The sequence below is a fragment of the Chamaea fasciata genome, unplaced genomic scaffold (assembly GCF_029207755.1).
Source record: "Chamaea fasciata isolate MVZ Bird 193981 ecotype frontalis unplaced genomic scaffold, bChaFas1.0.hap1 SCAF_7, whole genome shotgun sequence".
Classification (NCBI taxonomy): Eukaryota; Metazoa; Chordata; class Aves; order Passeriformes; family Sylviidae; genus Chamaea; species Chamaea fasciata.
In genome coordinates, this window is record NW_027094092.1 from 1,146,914 (window position 1) to 1,165,813 (window position 18,900).

At 56.3% G+C, this 18,900-nt stretch overlaps 1 protein-coding gene across 1 annotated transcript; it reads right to left on the reverse strand.

The window, feature by feature from the left end:
• Positions 1-455: 455 nt before the first annotated feature.
• ANO9 (anoctamin 9) lies at positions 456-14,880 on the reverse strand. Its single transcript, XM_066186754.1, has 24 exons — positions 14,875-14,880; positions 11,162-11,245; positions 10,871-10,987; positions 10,508-10,644; positions 10,175-10,224; positions 9,864-9,922; positions 9,584-9,666; positions 8,735-8,869; positions 8,539-8,635; positions 8,194-8,254; positions 7,268-7,350; positions 6,931-7,035; positions 6,058-6,222; positions 5,942-5,978; positions 5,352-5,463; positions 5,127-5,184; positions 4,861-4,958; positions 4,555-4,721; positions 3,993-4,145; positions 3,614-3,761; positions 3,078-3,188; positions 2,889-2,982; positions 2,680-2,792; positions 456-1,109 (listed from the first exon to the last, which is right to left on the reverse strand). The coding sequence occupies exons 1-24, from the start codon at positions 14,878-14,880 to the stop codon at positions 1,082-1,084; spliced, it is 2,301 nt and encodes a 766-aa protein (XP_066042851.1). The 3' UTR covers positions 456-1,081.
• Between the last annotated feature and the right edge of the window lie 4,020 nt (positions 14,881-18,900).

The following is an 18,900-nucleotide window of genomic DNA, read 5'->3' on the forward strand; positions in this document are numbered from 1 at the left end:
GAGTTCTGCCGATGGGATCCCCTGTCAGAACCCCCTGAGCTGTGGCACCTGTCCAGTCCTGGGGTGTCATCCCATTCCTGCTGCAGACAAACCTGTTCTGTCTGGAGTAGGGGGGGCAGCCAGTAGTGGTGTCTCTAAAGGAAAAGGTGGGATAACCCTATCATTTGGGATTTGCTGAGTGTTTCCCATTTTCCTGGCGCATTTACCAGGCTGTGTCCTCACTGTGCGTGACCAGATCCTGGTGTCCCACCAGCCAGCTTCCACACAGCCCTCCGGGTGGGCATTGCAGCTCCTTCCTGCTGTGATTGTCCCCGTTGAGACAGAGAAAGGTTTTGGGGGATGATTTGGGATAGCAGAGGAGGAAAGCAGGAGCAACACCAGGCAGCAGGTGACAGTCTTGGTGTCCACATGGGTGTTGTGTTTATTTACCGACGGCTGGTGGCAGCTGAGCCAGGATCAACTCTCGGGACCTGGCTGAGCCAGCCAGGAGCTAAACATGAGATAACAACGGCATTTTTCCAATGTCCATGGAGACACCAGGGCGGAGATGTGTCCGTGGAGACAGCAGGGCAGAGCTGCAGCCATGTGGGAGTCATGCCAGGGAGGAGTTTGGTGAAAGAGGGACTCAAGTTCCCCAGTGGTTTGAGAGTGAGGATGTCCCGGAAGGAAGTGGAAAAAGAGGCCCAAGTGCAAAAAAAGGGCTGGAGAGGGAGCCTGGAATGAGGTAAGTGGTGTTTCCTGCGCTTAAGGAAGTGAGTGACAGGGCCCCAGGTCATCTCCTGCAGCCCGGCAGCTGGGTGCTGCCCCTGGGTTTGTCTCCTGCACCACAGCTCTGTCCCAGCCACTCCCCGTGCTGGGGAGGCACATCCTGGCTCTGCCACAGCATCCTTCCTTCCCAAGTCGGAAAGCGGCCTGCTCCTGTGAAGCAACTGTCTTGTCATCACTTCCCAGCTCAAGTCCAGCTCGCTCCCAGATGGGACATGTGGTGCCAGCTGTGGTGGGGTTCATCCAGCACCCCTGGCACTGCCAGGCTGGGAAAGGGGCTCGAGTCCACGTTCTCCTTCTCCTTGGTGAGTGGTGGCTACACCTCGGTGGAGTATTCCGTTACACTGGGGAGAGAGGAGAGAGGCATTGGGAAGGGAACTGAGTCGGGAGGTGTGGAAAAACACTCCAAGTAGGAATAGGGCCTCTTCCCCAAAGCAGACGGAGAAAGAATGACAGGCTGTTTGTGGGAAATCCCACAGTCAATAGGAAGGCAGAGATGGAAAGCTGTGATAGTGTGGTGTTGTGTTTGGCTTTGCACCGCCTGGTTTGTGGTAGCGGGGGGCACAGACGTGGCTTCTGTGAGAGGCTGCTGGAAGCTTCCACTCTGTCTGGCAGAGCCAATCCCTGATGGCTCTGAAGATGGACATGCTGCTGGCCAAGGCTGGGCCAATTAGAGATGTTGATAACACCTCTGCGATAACATATTTAGGAAGAAAATCAAAACAAAAAAGGGGCACAGGTTTTTTTTTTTTTTGCTAGCCAGAGAAGAGGAGGGGAGAACATGTGAGGGAAACAACATGGCAACACCAGGGTCAGTGGAGAAGGAGGGGAGGAGCTGCTCCAGGCACTGGGGCCGAGATTCCTCTGCCAGCTGTGGTGATGACCATGGTGCAGCAGCTGTGCCCCTGCAGCCCGTGGGGATCCACAGGGATGCAGAGATCCACTCTCTCCCATGGGGGAAGTGCCCAGGCTGGAGCAGGTGGATGTCTGGAGGAGGCTGTGATCCAGTGGGAGATCTGGTGGAGAGAGGGGCCCTGCTCCCAGGCTGGGAGTCCTTGAAGGACTGACCCCATGGTAGTGTGACCCACACTGCAGCAGTTTTGGAAGGAGTTTTGTGCCCACGGGAGGCACTCGGGTTGCAGCAGTCTTGGGAGGACTCCTGCTTGTGATATTGGAGCCATGGTGGAGAGGGTTGCAGAGAACTCTCTCCTGTGGGAAGCAACCCCGTTGTGTAGTAGGGGAAGGACTCCTCTCCCTGAGCAGTGGAAGAAAACCTCGGGTGATGAACTGACCAAAACCCCCACGCCCTGTCCCCTGTGCTGTCGTTGGGAAGGTTGGGTGTTTTTAAGGGCTTATTTTACTTCTCATTATGCTCCTCTGATTTTGTTAGTGAGAAATCCACTCTGTACTTCTAAGTTGAGCCTGTTTTGCCCTTGGAGTGTTTTCTCCCGGTCCTTATCTCAACTCATGAACCCTTTGTTAATTTTTTCTCTCCTCTGTGCAGCTGTGGCAGGGGAGAGCGACTAAGTGGCTTTTGTGGATGCCTGGAGTTTGGCTGGTGTCAAACCATGGCAGGTGTTTCCTGAACCCCATTATCTGCTCCCGTCGGGATTATGGGTGGCAGCTGGGACAGGGTGGCCGTGGAAGGGTGTCAGGCTGAGCCCTTCCCAGAGCAGGGCTTAGTCAGTATGGGACAGCAGCACTGGGACAACTACAGCGGTTCTGTTTCCCACTGAAATACTAAATCCTTTCTCTTTAAACAAAGTTTAGATGGAAAACCTGGGCAAAGTCCTTCCCCGGGCAAAATCACTTCTTGTTTTAACTTGGAGTTTTTCTTTTTCTGAAGGAAAAGGGGCATCCAGAGATGGATCCTGAAACCTGGGAGCCTCTGGCACCTTCCAGGGCATCACTCACCTCAGTTCCTTACAGAGATGAACGTATTTTTCCTTCAGAATTGTATTCTTGACCTTCTGGGGGACATCGGGGATGTACCAGGCTGCGATCAGCTTCACGCACAGAGCCACGTGCTGTGGGAAGCAAAGGCAGTCAGGGCCTCCCAGCCCGGGCACGAGGCACAGGTCCAACCCCTATCCCAGCCCTCTCCTGCCTCCCTGGGTGCTCACCTCGAAGAGGATGAGGAAGGCGAGCCGGGCTGCGAAGATGTGCCAGAACTGGATGGTGTAGGTGTAGTCGTCAGCATTCCGGTAATCCCGGTACCTGCAGCCCAGCTCCGTCAGTGCCAGCCCAGGCCATTCCATTCTGGCCTGGATGTCACGGTGAGGGCCAGCGGGTGGCAGCGGGGCTGCTCTTACCTGCACTCCTTGATCTGGACCCCATTAAATTCTGGCAGCACCTTGGTGTGGGGCTCGAAGTCCCGGATGTGGAATACGGAGAGGCTGTTGTTGATGTACCCGGTGGAGCAGCTGTTGGGAAGGACCAGGTTGAGCATGGATTATGCCCTCCTGTTCTGGGGAAGCGGAACCCACCTGGGGCTCTCCCTTCCCGCTTTCACAAAGCCTGGGGGAAATGGAGCGCTCAGAGTCTTCCGTCCAGTTTGAGTGAACTGGGTCAGTCAGCCAAGGCTTGGAGAAACGGGGAGGGCAGGAGAGAGCATGTGCCTGCATCCTGGGAATCCTGTAGCTCTCCAATGTTACACACTGCCAGTTTACCCACCACAGGGATGATGTGACGATGCCATGTGGGAATGTTCCCCCGCTCTCCTTTTCCCCCCGCCTCGCTTTGGGGGACAGCTGAGCTGTCTCATGCTCCTGCAGTGGTGGCACTGAGGCAGGAGGGGACAGGGCTGCGGGGATGCTGCGGGCAGGAGCTGTCTTGGAACTGAACTCACTCCATGTCAGTGTGGTTCTGCCTCGTGCAGGGGCTGTACATGTACTTGTAGACCTGCACAGGGATGAAGTCGGAGGTGATGGCGATCACCAGCCCGTTCCCGATGACAGCCAGGGTGCCGATGGCCTCTAGGACCTGCAGCCAGATCCCTGTGGGAGAGGAGCAGCTGGTGAGGTCCCTCTGCCAGCTCACTGCCATCATTCCAGCTCAGGAACAGCTTTTAACATGGCCGGGTCAAGGAAGGAGCCTCCAAGCTGCCCTTCAGCCTCTGGCAAAGTCTAAAGCAGCTTGTCCTTCTCCGACTCATGGCTGTCCCTGTGCTGTCCCACGGCCATGGGGCGCTCAGGGGCTCGGCCTGGGGCTGGCAGGACCCCTCTCACCGATGTCCTTGGCCTTCCTGGGCACCATGCGCCGGCGCAGCCGCATCATCTTGATGGCGTCCATGTGGATCTCGATGACGTTGTTGATGAGGGCCAGGAGCGGGGCCAGGGGAAAGGCTGCCACGAAGATGGTGGTGAAGCTGTACTGGATCACTGTGGAGGGGGAAACGCCGGGTGAAGCCGCTGCAGAGGGGGTGTCCCCCTCTGCCTGGGTTTTTCCTGCTTTGTGGCTTGGGTCAGAGGGGTTTGCAGGGGTGGAAGGGGGGCATAGCCATGTCTTGGGGATGCCCAGCTCTCACAGGGCTGTCAGGGAGTGGGATCTGTGGGGAAAGTTGAGCCAGTCAGGCACAGGCACACCCTGGGGTTACAGCTGTGGCCCTGGAAGGAAAGTCCGATGCGCGGCCAAAGGCTAGCGCAGTTTCCTGCTCTCTGTTTTGGGAATGATCTTGGTGTCCCAGGGCTCTCAGAGTGGGGCTGGGTGGGAGCTGTGGCTCCTTGCCTGTGTATCCCTAGCATCTGTCACTCCCCAGCCAAGGCGTGCACATGGATCTGCCCCACGTACCTATCTCCAAGTACTCGTTGAACAAGCTGAAGACATTGACCTCGTTGAGTTCATAGTTTCTCAGCCACTGCTTTTTGCAGGGGTCCTCTGCCTCCTCCTCCTCTCCTAACATCATACTTCTCTTCTTGGGGCGCTTTTTCTTCTTCCGTAGCTGGTGGGATATCCAGCTGCAGTGGGAGAGAGGGATCTGTGTGGCTGCCTGCGGAGGACAGCAAGGCTGGGCTGCTGCCAGCACATCACTGGAGGAAGGGGAAAACGAAAAAGACCAGGGTTCCTCTCTGGATAGCGTAAGTGTGGGAAGCTTACGGGATGAGGTACTCCATGATGTTGCTAATGGTCTGCTTGAGCAGCATGATGACAGCCATCTGGATGAAGAGGTCGGTGATGCAGCCGCTGGGGTGGCACTGCAGGGGACAACAAGACAGGGGGTTGTGCCCTGCAAGCAGGGTGGGTGGCCCGAGGGCCCCTTTGGCGGGTGCTGTGGGAGAAAGCTGGGCTTCCCAGAGGCTCCCTGGGCAGTAGGGAAAGGAAGAGGAGGAGTTGTTTGTGGGGTCAGGGAGTGGGTGCCTCACCTCCTCCAGCCTCCAGTGGCCAGCGATGCGCACGTAGTGCCCTGGGTGGCCGTTGATCCTGAGCAAGGAAGCAACAGTGATACCCCTGGGGTCATGGCCCTCCTGAGTCCCAAATGGGGTCCCTGTGCCTGGTGGGGAGGGCAGAGGGGCTGAGCTGTCCATGCACCCTGGGGAGAGTTGGGAACATCCATCCCAAACCCTGCCTGCCCTGTGTTCTCCACTCACCGTCCCAGGAAGAAGGCGATGTAGATGAGTGAGGAGAAGTTTGTGAAGAACTGGAAGATGAAGATCTTCACGGTGAAGTTGTTCTCCCGCTGGGAGAAGGTCCGTGGTTTCTCTAGGAATGAGAGCAATGCCCAGGGGCTTGGTCACAGAGCAGCGGGACCTTGCCCTGCTCCCCCATGGGTGCCACCACAGCTCTGAAGGTCCAAAGGGCGTCTCTGCCCCTTGTGAAGCCTTCCCTGCCCTCCCCCCGAGCCGTCGGATGGAGGTGAGTTCAGCCAGGCAGGGAGGTCCCTCAGAGCCATGAGCTGGGGGAGAAGCGGCCTTAGAGCCTGGAGGAAATCCATGTTGTGACCTCTCCTGGAGCTGGGGTGGCTTCCTGCTCATGCCAGGTCTCAGCCCTGTAGGGTGACTGTCCCTGCAAAGCTGGCGGTGGGACAGCGTGTGGGCCACAGGTGAGTGTGTGCTGGGGGGCTGCTGGCCTCCCTGTCTGCAGCTGCCTTGTGCTGGTGGAGGGAGGGAAGGGGATGGGAGGCTGGCTGTGCTCAGGGACAAAAGCGTGCTGCAGGTGGGACACAGCCCATTTCCCTTACCCAGGTTGCAGAGATAGAGGGCCACGTGCCAGTTGACCTGCAGGACAGAGGGATACGATGAGCAGTGGGGGCTGGCCATGGAGAAATCTTGCCAGGCACCCCTGGTGGCTCCTCACCTTGGTCATGATGACGATGGTGAGGTAGTGCAGCACGGCCCCTGTCATCACGGCGATGGTGTCGGCGTGCCTGCTCAGCAGGTTCACTTCGCTCTGCATGAACAGCGCCATGGCCACCGCCCGGTAGATGACGAGTGCGTGGGCGATGCCGATCAGCACCATGATCTGTGGAGAGGGAGAGGAGGGGTGAGGAGTCACCGAGGGCACCTGCTCCGTCGCACCCGGTGGTCCCCTCAGCAGGGCCTTGGGTGTGGCCTCGAAGGCAAAACTGCGCCCTTCGGTGGAGGCCGACAAATTCGTGAGGTGGGTGTAGCGATAGGACAAGGAGCAATGGGTATGGACTGAAAGAGGGGAAGTTTAGGCTGGACGCTAGGAAGAAATTTTTCCCCGAGAGGGTGGGGAGATACTGGAACAGGCTCCCCAGGGATGCTGCAAATGCCCTGACCCTTGCAGTGTTCAAGGCCAGGTGGGACAAGGTCTTGAGCAACCTGGGGTGGTGGGAGGTGTCCCTGTCCATGGCACGGGGCTTGGGACTAGATGAGGTCCCTTCCAACCCTTAACAGTCTGTGATTCCAGGATTCTGTGTCTCCACCTGAACCAATCTCCACTGACCCACAGTGCGGACAAGTGCAGCGATTTGCCTCTCCCTGCCCTCTGTGTCACTGCCTTGATCCTCACTGCAAGAGCAGAGCCTTCAGCCCATGTCCCCAAGGGTGGATGGCCCCTGCCATCAGCACAGTGGGATGTGAGCATGAGGAAGCCCCAGGATCCTTGTGATGGGCATGGAACCGCCCTAAAAACCTGCTCTGTGCCTTTGCTTTGTTGATCCATGTGCCCCGAAACGAAATGTTCCCGTTGTCACCTGGCACGTACCATCAGCACAGCCAAGATGAGGACGATGGTGCTGCGGAAGTAGGAGTGCTGGTACCGCCGGGGTTCGTGCTGCGGGTTATTGATCAGCTGCAGAGCCAGCTCCTCCTTAAAAAAAAAATTAAAAATGGGAAAGGAAGGACCCAACAGGGCTTTGTGTCCCTTGTGTCGGTGGACATACGGGATGAGCGGTGCTGGAGAAGCCCCCAACCCACAAGAGCATGGCCCAGCCTGATGGAGTTCAGTCTGGGCAAGGGACCCCTCTGATGTGTCTTCTCTAGGTCCAGGTGAGTCCTGCCCTAAAAAGAGAAGCACCAAGCAGGAAAGATGATGTCCTCACCTCTTCCTCATCCCACCCGTACAGGTCCCAGCTGGTGGCCACAGTGGCTCTCTCCCTCTTCCACAGCTCCAGGAATACAGTGGCTGGATTGGGAAGGAGAAAATGCAGTGACACTTAAAAAGAGCTCTGAAAGCCACCCCTCTGTCTCCCAGAGAGTCTCATCACATCCAACCTGATGGCAAATGAACCTGGACTGCTCTTGGCCCATGAAGGACAGGCAGGCCCCCCTGCACCTTGGCCCCTGGAAGGGCCCTGGGCAGGCAGCAGTGAGGGAATGGGAATGGTGCAGGTGAGCTTTCACTGGCCTGGTCTAGTGTCTGTAGGGAATTTGGGATAAGTCACTTTTCAGGTGGAATGGGTATCCTGCACTGCACCCTGGCAAGGCGACACCTCTCCGACTCCATCCACCCCTTATGTTAATTGGATCAACACTGTTGATTGTGTGACCCAGCCCACGGACACACGACTGTGCCGTGGCTTCGCAGGTGGGACACCCGGCCCACTCCTGAGGTGGCTAGTCAAGGAAAGGGCCATGGAAATGAGTGTGTAACTAAGGCAGTGACAGGATCCCATCATCCCACAGCAAATAAGGGAGCCTGCAGAGATTTGGGAAGGTGGAGGAAGAGTCTGGAGGCTCCTCCTTCCTGTAACTGTGGCCATTTATAGGCAGCTGCTAGGAAATTGCTGGGTGCCTTTGGGGAAGATATGCTGAGCAGAAGCTTCAGGTAAGGGATATTTGGGGAGCTGGAGGATATCACCAGGATGGTTTTGTTTTGTGCTGTATCTGGAAGGGGAGCTGAAGGCTCTGGAAGCAGAGGAGAGATGTAAAACTCCCCCAAAGGGTGAAGCTATGCTGGTATCCCATTTTCCACCTTCTGCTCCCTCTCCCAACCACATGTGCTGGGCACCCAGGCATGGACACCTACCCCAGATGGCCATGAACATGGCAAACACAACCGTGGCCTCATTATCAATCATGTGAGTGACCTGGAAGAGATGAAGGAAGAGTGTGATGAGCCACTGAGGTGCAGGGGCTGTGGCACCTCAGAGTCTCGCCGTGCTCGTCTCCCCCAAGACAGGTAAAGGTGCTACAGGAGGGCAAAACGCAGGAAGGTGATGGACACTGGGGCTTGTTACTGGTAAAATATTCCATGGTGATGTTGGAGACTGTGATCTGGTGGGGTTTCTTTTTAGTGGTGCAGGAACAGGATGAGCTGGGAGCGTTTCCCCATCCTTTACCTTGAGCCTGCTCTGGAAAGGGGCTTCCCTACCTTGGCGTAGGTGCAGGTGTCAGAGAGGACCCAGAATGAGCAATTCTGGTCGCAGAGCGGGCACATGATGGTGTTGTTGGCATCGCAGATCTCCTTGCTGGAAGAGAGGAGGAGAGAAGCCAGGGGGGACAAGGGTGCCTCAGAGCCACCTGCAGAGCTGAATGGGATGTGCATTTGGCATTCCCAAGGGCCTTACCTCACCTGGCTGGAACTGAAAACAGTAGCCCCGGCTGCGACGGTTGCCACCCCAGCCACGGCAGCGAAAACCAGCAGGTAGGTGTACCAGCCCAGCCAGGCGAAGTACAAGGCCACCTTCTCTCCAAAATAGCTCCTGGGAGGAAAGGTGAGGTGGGAGTTGCAGCCAGAAAGGAGATCAGATTTTGGGAGTCACTGGGAAATGCCCATGGTGGCAGTATCTCAGATTTTATGGTGTGGGGAGCAGATTGGAGTGTGGGTAAGAAATGACCTACTGACTGAGGGACTGGGAGCCCTGTATCCCAGAGGAATTAACTTTGTGTCAGCCGTCAGAGGTACGCCTCTATTTTAAGATCTCCTCCCTCTACCAGAGCCCCCTGGCAGGTTTACGAAGTAACATGTGCTTTTTGCCCTCCCGCCCCTGCCCACCGAGTTGGTTTTCAAAAACAAGAGCCGTGCTCTTTCCTGGGGTTTCATGTGGTTTTAGGAGCCCCATGCTGCCTTTACTGCCCCGAGGTCAGCCTTGGGGTGGCTGTGCAGCAGTGATGCTCCGTCCCCATCTCTCCTGCCTTCTGAATGTGGCTGGAAACCAAACTGGTTCATTAAAGTCCGCACAGACACGGGGGTTGTTGCATGCTGCAGGATTAGCAGATGGAGCTCGGAGCCACAGGGATAACCCTCAGGCTAAGAGCTTTGGAAGCTGCAGAGGCAGCCCAGTGCTTGTGCGAAGAGCCACGTTCAAAGCAATGGTTCTTAAGACAATGCAGGAGCCTGGCAAAGGGCATTGAACTCTCCGGGTTTCAGGTGGGACCTCTTGGTTGGGAAGATCTGCCTCTTGTGCCTTTGTTACCTGATCTCCTCAATTGGCTGTTCCTTAAATAGAACTCTCCAGCGAGCCCACTTCTTCTTTAGAATTTCCGTTATATCTTCTTTCTGGAGGGCAGAGAAGTTGGTTGGATGCAGGAACATCAGGGCACCCTTAACGCCCTGCCCAGCTCCAAGGCAGCTGCTGGGAGCTTTGCCGTGCCCTTCACCCGGCAAGCTCTTGGTGCAGCCCCAGTCACCCACAGGTTCCCCCCACACCCCATCCTGCTCCTCCGTCTCTCCTGAATTTTCCTCCCAGGCCTCACCTTGTGCAGGGGAAAGGCTGCCTCAAACACCTTCTTCTTCATCAGGTCATGCAGCTTCTCTGGGAGCAGAGCAGGAGGGGACAGGGTTAGGCTTAGGGATTTGGGGAGATGGAGCAGAGGAGCTGCTGGTTCCTGCAGTCCAAACCTCCCAGCCTCTGGATGCAGCAGCAAATCGACTTGTCTGAGCTCCCCCCTTTTCTGTTCTCCCCAGAATAGCAAGGCAGCTGGGATGCCAGTGCCCAGGATCCTTGGGCAGGCTTCTTCCTGCAGATCCAGGCTGAGCATCACCCCTGTGATCCCTGCTCCCTTACCTAAGTCGGACGTCACAGTGTTCTGCAGGATGAAGTGCACGACCCGTATCCTGAACAAGGAGAAACTCTGCTTAAAGGCCGCCCTGGGATACAGACTTGGGTTGTGAGGCTCAGGAAAACAGGGCAGAGAAGGGAGAAGGTGTGCACTAAAATCCAGGGAAGCAAGGGAGGGAGAAATGTGGGCAGTGAGAAGGCATCAGCTTTGCACGTGGGAGGTGAAGGAAGGTTCTGTGGAAAATGAAAAGCCTGACACAGCTGTGAATCGAGCTGGAAAATGCATGCTGGTGTGGAGAACAGTGAGTGCAGGAGGCTGGAAATCAGCCCAGCACCCACCTGGTGGTCACTGGGACATCCTGCTGGGCACTGGAGTTTTGCTGCCTGCTGTCGGGATTTGTCAGGAGACGCTGGTATTTCCAGAAGATGTGCTGCGGGGCACGGACTCCATAAAAGAGCTTTGTGTCCTCAATTTTCTGGTGAGGGGAAGAGAAGAGCTGTTCAAACAGAGCCAGAGGGGCAAGGAAGGGCCAGAGCTGGAAGGGCTGGGGGCTGTGTGAGTCCTGGGGCTGGGGTCTTTCTCCTCTGGTTGAGGAGTGATGTGGTGAGCACCTCAATGGTTCAGGCCTCTCCCATTTCCTGGGACATAGGAGCCCAAGCCAGGCCAAGTATCTGCTGCCTTTTCCTCCCACTGCCCCTCACCTTGATGGTGAAGCCCTTCTTGCTCAGCTCATCCAGGAACTTCTTCCTCTTGATCTCCTTCTCACTGCCCATTTCGTGGATGTCACTCACCAGGACAAAATCCCACTTCTCTTCATTCTGGCCACAGAACCAGGGAATTATTAGGGATGGGAAGCTGAGAGCTCTCCTTCCCAGCTCCAGCCTCTCAGGGGTGTGTACCCTCATTGTGGCTGTGTAGAGGGGAACTGGGAATGAGCAAGGGAAATGGGGATTTGTCCCCTCCCTGAGGTGGACTGGACTCACTGCAGATGCAGAAGGAGCAGAGCTTATCGGGGAGGCGTAGGAGTCCATGTCCTCATCCGGAGATTCCCTGTAGGGAGTCAGCAGAATTTCATCCTGGTGAAAAGAAAACCAGTGAAGGGAAGGCTTCAGCAGGCTCCCTGCGAGATCCCGTGTTTTCCTCTTCCAGCAGCACTGAAGAGATGTCCGGGGAGGAAGGTGAGAGGAGACTTGTGTGGAAACCTCCTCCCACATGCTCCTGATCACCAGTTTGGGGTCTTCCCAAGCCAGCCAGGGATTTGTGTTTAGGAATGCTGCAGGGACTGCTGCCCTGGGAGGGTGTGTAGCCTCCCCTAGAGCTCATCATGCCCAGTGGTGCCCTGGGGCTGTGAGGGATCTGGACCAGGAGAAAAAAAACCTCCCTCAGCTCTTTCACCTGATGCCCTGACATTTGTACTGGGGAAGTGTTCACCTTTCACCCTCTCTCTCCATGCTACAGTGGATTTTACAGGCTTTAATCAGCCTCTTGCGTTCGTCAGTGGTTCCTATCAGATAGGGCACTGTTGGCTTTTTGGGGAGGGTGGGGAAGGTAGTTTTTAATTCTGGTAAAGGGAGAGTGGAGCACAGACGCTTGGAGGCTGGCACAACCCTGCAGGAGAGCAGGTGAAAAAAGTCCTTGGAAAACATGTTGGATGCCTCAGGCTGAAGCCAAGGGACTGGGCAGGGGGAGGGAGGATGAGCTGCTGATCATAAAATCATAGAATATCCCAAGTTGGAAGGGACACACAAGGATCATTTAATCCAGCTCCTGGCCCTGCACAGGACCACCCAGAACATCCGTGTGCCTAAGAGCGGTGTCCAAACACTTCTTGAACTCTGGCTTTTCCCTGTTCCCCTCCTGTGTGTCGGTGGCTCTGGAGAGATCAGCTGTGCAGCTCCCACCTGCAAGGGTGCAAATGTTGGGGAGCACAAAGCAAGCATCATGGAATGGTTTGGGTTGGAAAGGACCTTCACACCCCTCCAGTCCCCCAGGGACACATTCCACTAGACCAGGTTGCTCCTCTCTGGTCTTGGACACTTGCCGGGATGGGGCAGCCACAGCTTCCCTGTGCACCCTGTGCCAGGGCCTTGGCACCCCCACAGGGAAGAATTTCTTCCCAGTGTCCCATCTAACCCTGCTCTCCTTCAGCTTAAGCCATCAGGTGCCGCTGTGGGGGTTTTATCCGGCCTTTGATGTGACTTGTGGTGTGTTCCCACAAACAGTTACACTGCTATTCCTGAGGGAAGGTGACGCACTACAGCAGCGGGAAGGAGCTGCCAGGGATGGGAATATTGTCACTTGGTGTCACCAGAGACACTGTGACCTAAAAGAGCGGCCAGCTAGACGAGTTCCTCCAGCTGTAATCTTGGCAGCAGAGCCATGGTGGTGCAACTGTGCCCTGATGTAAGATCTGCATCCCGAGCTTTCACTGGAGAATGAGGCCATGGGAGCAGAGAAGCCGGGATGAGGGAAGGGCTGAAATATCCTGCCAGATGCTCGCTCACGTGGATCAGCCAAAGCACAAGGGCCGTGAGGAGACTGACTGACAAGAAGAAGTGGGAAGGCTTGAGGAGAAGGATGCTTCCCCCCAAAGGTACTGTTGTAACAAGAGCCAGAACTTCTCTTGGATAAAGGGTATCCCAGTTTATGGCAAGAGGCAGAGGGAGGGTTCTGGTGTCATCTGCTCTAACTACGTTTGGGGGGGCAGGATTGGGTGCAGCAGTTCCCTGTATCCCAGTCTGAGCCCCTCTCTGGGCACAGGAGAGGGAGTGGGAGCCTCTCAGGGATCTGCCCACTGCCAGTGCTCTGATGTTGGCATGGATCTGGCCTGGCACACTCTCTGCTGTTGTGTTGGTTCATTCCTGCCCGGCTGGTTTCTCTCAGCCTCCATGTACACCAGCCTCATCCTGCAGCAATTCCCTGCCAGTGCCACCTCTGATCTTGTGGATGGATGGGGGCGGAAAGCCATCCTTTGGGTACAGGACCATTTGGGGTATTCCTAATGCCACCTTGGTACACGTTTCCTGCTGCTGCTGTCCCCAATAAACCTTAAGATGAGCTGAAGGGACCTGCTGGCATCACACCTTCTGTTCCCAGGTGACTCCCAACTCCAACATCTGCAGGCACGGTCCTGCTTGGGCATCTGAGCATCCCAGCCAGCACATCCACTTCCTTGGGAAGAGGCTGAGAGGTTACCAAGCTGTGTTCACAAACGGGATGTTGGATTCATCCCAGTGGCTACTGGGGCTCAGGCTGCCATGCGGGTGCCCAGCGTGCTTTTGGGGCCATATGGGGTGTGTATAGAATCCCAGAATCCCAGAGTGGCTTGGGTGGAAGGGACCTTAAAGTCTGTCCAGTTCCACCTTCTGCCATGGGCATGGACACCTTCCACTGGCCCAGGTTGCTCCAAGCATTTCCAGCCTGACCTTGGATACTTCCAGGGATGGGACAGCCACAGCTTCTCTGGGCAAGCCATGTCAGGGTCTCACCACCCTCACAGGGAAGGATTTCTGGCCAATATCCCATCTAACCCTACCCTCTGGCAGTTTGAAGCCATCCCCCTTCTCCTGCTGCTGCAGTTCCTGATGGGAAGGCAGGGACTTTGGGTCACGGCTACTCTCACAACTAATTGGGTTTTTTTCCCTGGGAATTAGGGATGCTGTCTGACTGTGGCTGCTGTGCTCTGGCCTCACAGGGCAGAGGGATCAGGTGCAGGTAAGGCCATGTGGGCTCTGCAGTGGTTGTATGAACCCTGGGCTCTGTCCCTGCTCTTGAGAAGGACAGTTTTGGTTTCACTCCTTCCTGCCCTGCGGTTGGAACAAGATGTGGAGGTGCTGCTGTGCAAAGGTGTGAAAGTGACCAGCACAGCGGGAAGCAGGAATTTCCATGTTGAAAAGGGTTTCTGTGCCTCCGAGGAACCACTGATCCTTGTCCCCAGCCAGGTAGCCCACTGCTCTGAGGTTCCTTCTGGGAAATGGCCACAGGCACGTTTGGGCTGTGTGCAGAGTCACCCGTGTGAGTAACTCAGGACAAAGACATAGGATAGGATCTAGCATCCTTGTTTTCCTTCCCAGTCATGGATTGGTGTGGGGTTGGGTGGTTCCTGCACCCACACTGCGATGATCAAACTGCTCTTATCTCCGGGATGTTTCTTACACAGCTTCCCTTGGAGCACTTCCACCTTAGCGCATGGCTTCCTGAGAAGTGGGACAGCCTTTGCTTAGACAGCCAGAGCTGTACCTTTACTACCTGCCCCGACTTTGGAGAGTTTGCCTGGCTTTTCCCAGGAAAAAAACCCCCATGTCTTTTCTTCCAAGTTAGAGAAGAAAAAGATCACAGCTCCCCCTCTGCCCTTGCTGTATTCCAGGTGCTCCTGGAACACCTGGGGCTGTTACCTCTGCAGTGCGCGTTCCTAGGTTTACATAAGCTCCATCCATACCATCCTTCTCTGATCTGTCCTCTCAGCTCTGCGACCAACATGTGGGGCCGGTGTGACCCCACTGCACCTTGGGATGGTGCATGGGACCGGCAGCACATCCTGCTTTCCCTGTCACACACTTGTGGTGGGAATTTTGTACCTTAAAGGCTGAAAGGCAGATGAGTGGTAAAGATAGGAGGTCAGCGTATCCCGTGTTTCCAAGCCACAGGTGCTCAGAGGTGCTGAAAAGCAGCATCCTGGGAATATCGGGGCAGTTTCTGTTCCTACCTGCATGGTGAAGCGGAGCGCCTTCCTCGGTGCCGCTCTTTCTCCCAGAGCCCCTCAGGGCAGATCCCGAAGGAGAGGGCTGTTGGGCAGGATGGGTGGAGGCTCCCGGGCTCTCTCACGTTGTGGTTTCCTTCCCCAGCTCCTTCACCCGAGGTCTCAGAGGTCTCATGTGAGCCGAGTGGTGCCGTGACTTCCGTGTGGCACTCGCACCTGCCTTGGGAGGGAGCTGCCTCTGCCTGGCAGCGGGCAGATATCCGGAGGAGGCGAGGGAGCTGCCCTTCACCCTCGCCCAGAGGAGTGGCAAGCCCAGAACCGCCCAGAGCAGGTAACAGTGCCGAGTTCCTCCTGCCAGCTCCAGGCTGCTGCTTTCCCCTCTGCCCCTCGTGGTGCCAGGGCCGTGTGCTGTACCCTGTGACAACCCCAAGAGGTGCCATAAACCGGCCAAAAGGAGCTATTAACAGAAGCTCTGGAAAGCTCTAGAAATCTCCTCTTGACGCCTCACTGGTTGGTAAAACACCTGTGGGAGTTGTGTGCTGTTTCCCCCCCCCATGTGTAATACTGCAGCCAACCTGACCTTGAACACTTCTGCAGCTCCTCTGGGCAACCTGTGCCAGGGCCTCACCACCCTCACAGGGAAGAATTTCTTCCCAATATCCCATCTAACCCCACCCTCGAGCCGTGGGAAGCCATTGCCCATTATCCTGTCACTCCAGGCCTTTGTTCAAAGCCCCTCTCCAGCTTCCTTGCAGGCTCCCTTCAGATACTGGAAGGGGCGATCAGGTTACCCCGAAGCCTTCTCTTCTCCAGGCTGAACAATCCCAATCCTCTCAGCGTTTCCTCATGTCAGAGCTGCTCCATCCCTCTGATCAACGTGCTGTCCCCTCTCTGGACTCTGTCCAACAGGTTAATGTCCTTCCCGTGCTGGGCACCCAGGAGCTGGATGCAGAAGTTCAGGTGGGGTCTCACCTGAGCAGAGCAGAGGGAAAGAATCAACTCCAATCTGGACCTATGGTTTGGAACAGGGAATAATCTTATTATAAAAAGTGTGTGAAAATGTTAGGTGTGAGCCAGATCTTGCCTTATATGTGTTTGTTTTGTTGGTTTTTGTTTGTTTGTTTGTTTTTGGGGGGCAGCGGGTTGTTGCTTTCATTTACAAATAAGAAGAGCATTTCCTGGGAATAACAGGAGGGTCAATAACTGCTCTGGATTCCCTTGTGCCCTCCAACAGCATTCCCGTGGGCTGCTATAAAATAAACCAAGTCCTGGGAGCGGTAATCCAGCTGCGTCCTGCTAGGAAAAGCAGCCAGAGTTTTCAGAGTGGTGCTCCCAGTTAAGCCACCATCACCCTGTGGCTTTGCCAAGTGCCTTGAACAGGTGCCAAACCAGACCTGGGGATTTTATCAGGGGGGAAAAAAAGAGTTGTCTTCCCAATGTCCTGCTGTGTGTGAAACCAAGGTGTGGGCAGACCTTGAACCTCCCAGAGGTGATCCACGGGCTTGGGAGCGGAGAACAGGCTTTATCTCTGGGAGAGTGTGTGTGTGTGTTTACCCAGAGAGAGTGAAGCTTTCCACCTGACAGCAGGGCAAAGGCCTTTGCAATGAGAGCGCTGCCGTGTTCTGGGGAAATGGGGTTACTTGTGGGAGGAACGGCTGTGGCACTCCTCCCACACTCCTGCTTTCTCCTTCCTGAGAAGTGCTCAGCTCTGCAGACAGCCCAGGAGGTCATGCACCCAGCAGCAGTTCCCAAAGCCCGTGGATGTCACCAGCCAGTGGGGAAGGCGAGTCTGTGCCTGCAGGCTGGCTTTGGCTGAGGTATATCCAGCCCCTGCAGCACCTTTCGTGGCACTTGGAGGAGGTTATGTTGCTGCTGCTCTTTTTTAAAAGGAATTAGGTATTGCCTGGCTGCAGGATTTAGCTGCGTCTGCAGCAAGGCAGGCGTGCGAGTTGACGCTGTCCCTCTTCCAGTGCTTCCCTCCCCTCCTGCATTTGCTGCTTTCAGCTGACTGGGGCTGAGGACGGCAGCAGGAAAAGCTGAAATTGGGGAGGGAGCCGCAGGAAGAACCTCTGCTCACACGAACCCTGTGTGAGCAGAGATTATTTTGGATGTGATCCGTGACTGCTGGTTTGGTCACACCCTTGAGCCCACTGGACTCCAGCCGCCTTGGGCAGAGATTTGACCCGCACTGAGCGCTGGCAGGGAAGCTCCAGGAGCACTCCCTGAGCTGTTAGTCCTGGCTGGATGTGGAGACTGTAATTCCCACCTGAGGAGACTGCTGAAGGGTTTTGTGTGGCTGGAGAGAAGCTGCCTGTCCACCTCCCGCCTGCAAACAGTGCTTTTGGACAGGGAGCTCCCCTTCTGAGGGTGCAAAGGCACTGATCCGGGATGGTGCTAAAATGGCAGCAGATGTCTGTGCTCTCTCATAAAGCTGGGGGTGTTTTCATCCAGATCTCGGTATGTTTGGATCCCTGGGTATCCCTGGAGCTACAGTCAATATATTAGGATGGGGTTTTTGGTGAAGCCCTGCTTGTAATTAAAGTATTAAGGGCTCGTTCCAAGCAGGGAAGGCTTAGACTAGGTATTAGGGGAAGGTTCTTCCCCCAGAGAGTGGTCGGGCACTGGAACAGGCTCCCCAGGGAATGGCCCAAGGCTGCCGGATCTCGAGGAGCGTTTGGCAACGCTCTAAGGCACAGAGTGGGATCGTTGGGGTGTCTGTGCAGGGCAGGATTTGCACTGGCTGATCCTTACGGATCCCTTCCAGCTCGGCATATTCTGTGCTCTCGGAACAAGGTGAGTGGCTCCAGGTCTCATAAAGCACCGTGGGGTGTGCAGCAGAGTGCTTTAGTCAGGAGGGGCGAACAGCGCAGCAGACAGAAATGTCCTTCACCCATCCCAGGGCGGTTTTGCTGGGTTCGCCCGCTCCTCGCCCTGCCCGCTGCTGCCCTCCTGTGGCCGCCTCCGTTATTGCGCGGAATCCGGAATCCGCGGCTGGTTGGGATTGGAAGGGACATTAAAGCCTGTCCTGTGCCACCCCCTGTCATGGGCAGGGACACCTTCCACTGTCCCACGTTGCTCCAAGCCTTGTCCAGCCTGGCCTTGGACACTTCCAGGGATGGGGCTGCCACAGCTTTTCTGGGCAACCTGTGCCAGGGCCTCAGCACCCTCGCAGGGAAGGATTTCTTCCCAGTATCCCGTCTAACCGTGCTCCCTTTCAGTATTTCATAGAACCATGGAATGGCTTTGGGTGGGAAGGGACCTTTAAAGGCCATCTTGATTTTTTTACCATCCTGTAAACGTTCCCTCTAATTTATTTCCCCGCTTCGTTTCTTTGCTCCCATCCCGCAGGGCTTTGCCTTTCCTCGCACAGTCAGTGCTCCTGGCGCTTGCTGCCGTGACAAGATCTTTCCAGAAGGCCGGAGCTCCCTGCCTGCCATCCGGGGTCAGCATGGCACATTCCAGATGAGGAGCCTGACCAAGGTGACTTGGGAAGGGCTGAGGAACTTTAGAATTCTTCAGATCCAAGGGCACAGGGGCACCCTGCAAGCACCCCCAGCCCTGGCCCATACCCTCCGGGTGGGAACAAAAACTTTTGCCCAGCAAAAGGCGTTTTCATTATGCCAGCAAAACGCGCATACTTAATATTTCATCGCACAAAGACGCGGGAATCCGGACAGCCACGGCACCGAGGAACGGGGTACCCCAACGCGGGCTACTCGAGAGCCGCCCGGCAGCCTGGCAAAGAACCCTTTTCCCCTGCGCCGTTCCGGGGAGAGCGTGCGGGATGAAGACATTTTATTTTATTTTATTTTATCGGCGCACTTTGGTTGCCCTGAGAGGCGGCGGCGGCTCCTGAGGGCGCCCCCTGGCGGTCACGCGGCCCGGGGTGGGGTGGGTGGGTGGGGCGGAGGCCACGCGGTTGCCACGGCAACGGGGGGGTGGTGGGTGGGGCTCCCCGCCCGGCCCCGCCCTCCCCGGGGCCGGCCGCCCCGCGCACGCGCCGACGCGGGGTCGCGCGCACGCCGCGTCACG

Excerpts from the sequence above, each read along its gene's own strand:
- ANO9 (XM_066186754.1), bottom strand. Across the intron at positions 9,667-9,863 it reads CAGCCTTTCCCCTGCACAAG|AAAGAAGATATAACGGAAAT; the intron begins GTGAGGCCTGGG and ends TCTGCCCTCCAG. Across the intron at positions 7,036-7,267 it reads ACGGGTGGGATGAGGAAGAG|GAGGAGCTGGCTCTGCAGCT; the intron begins GTGAGGACATCA and ends TTTTTTTTTAAG.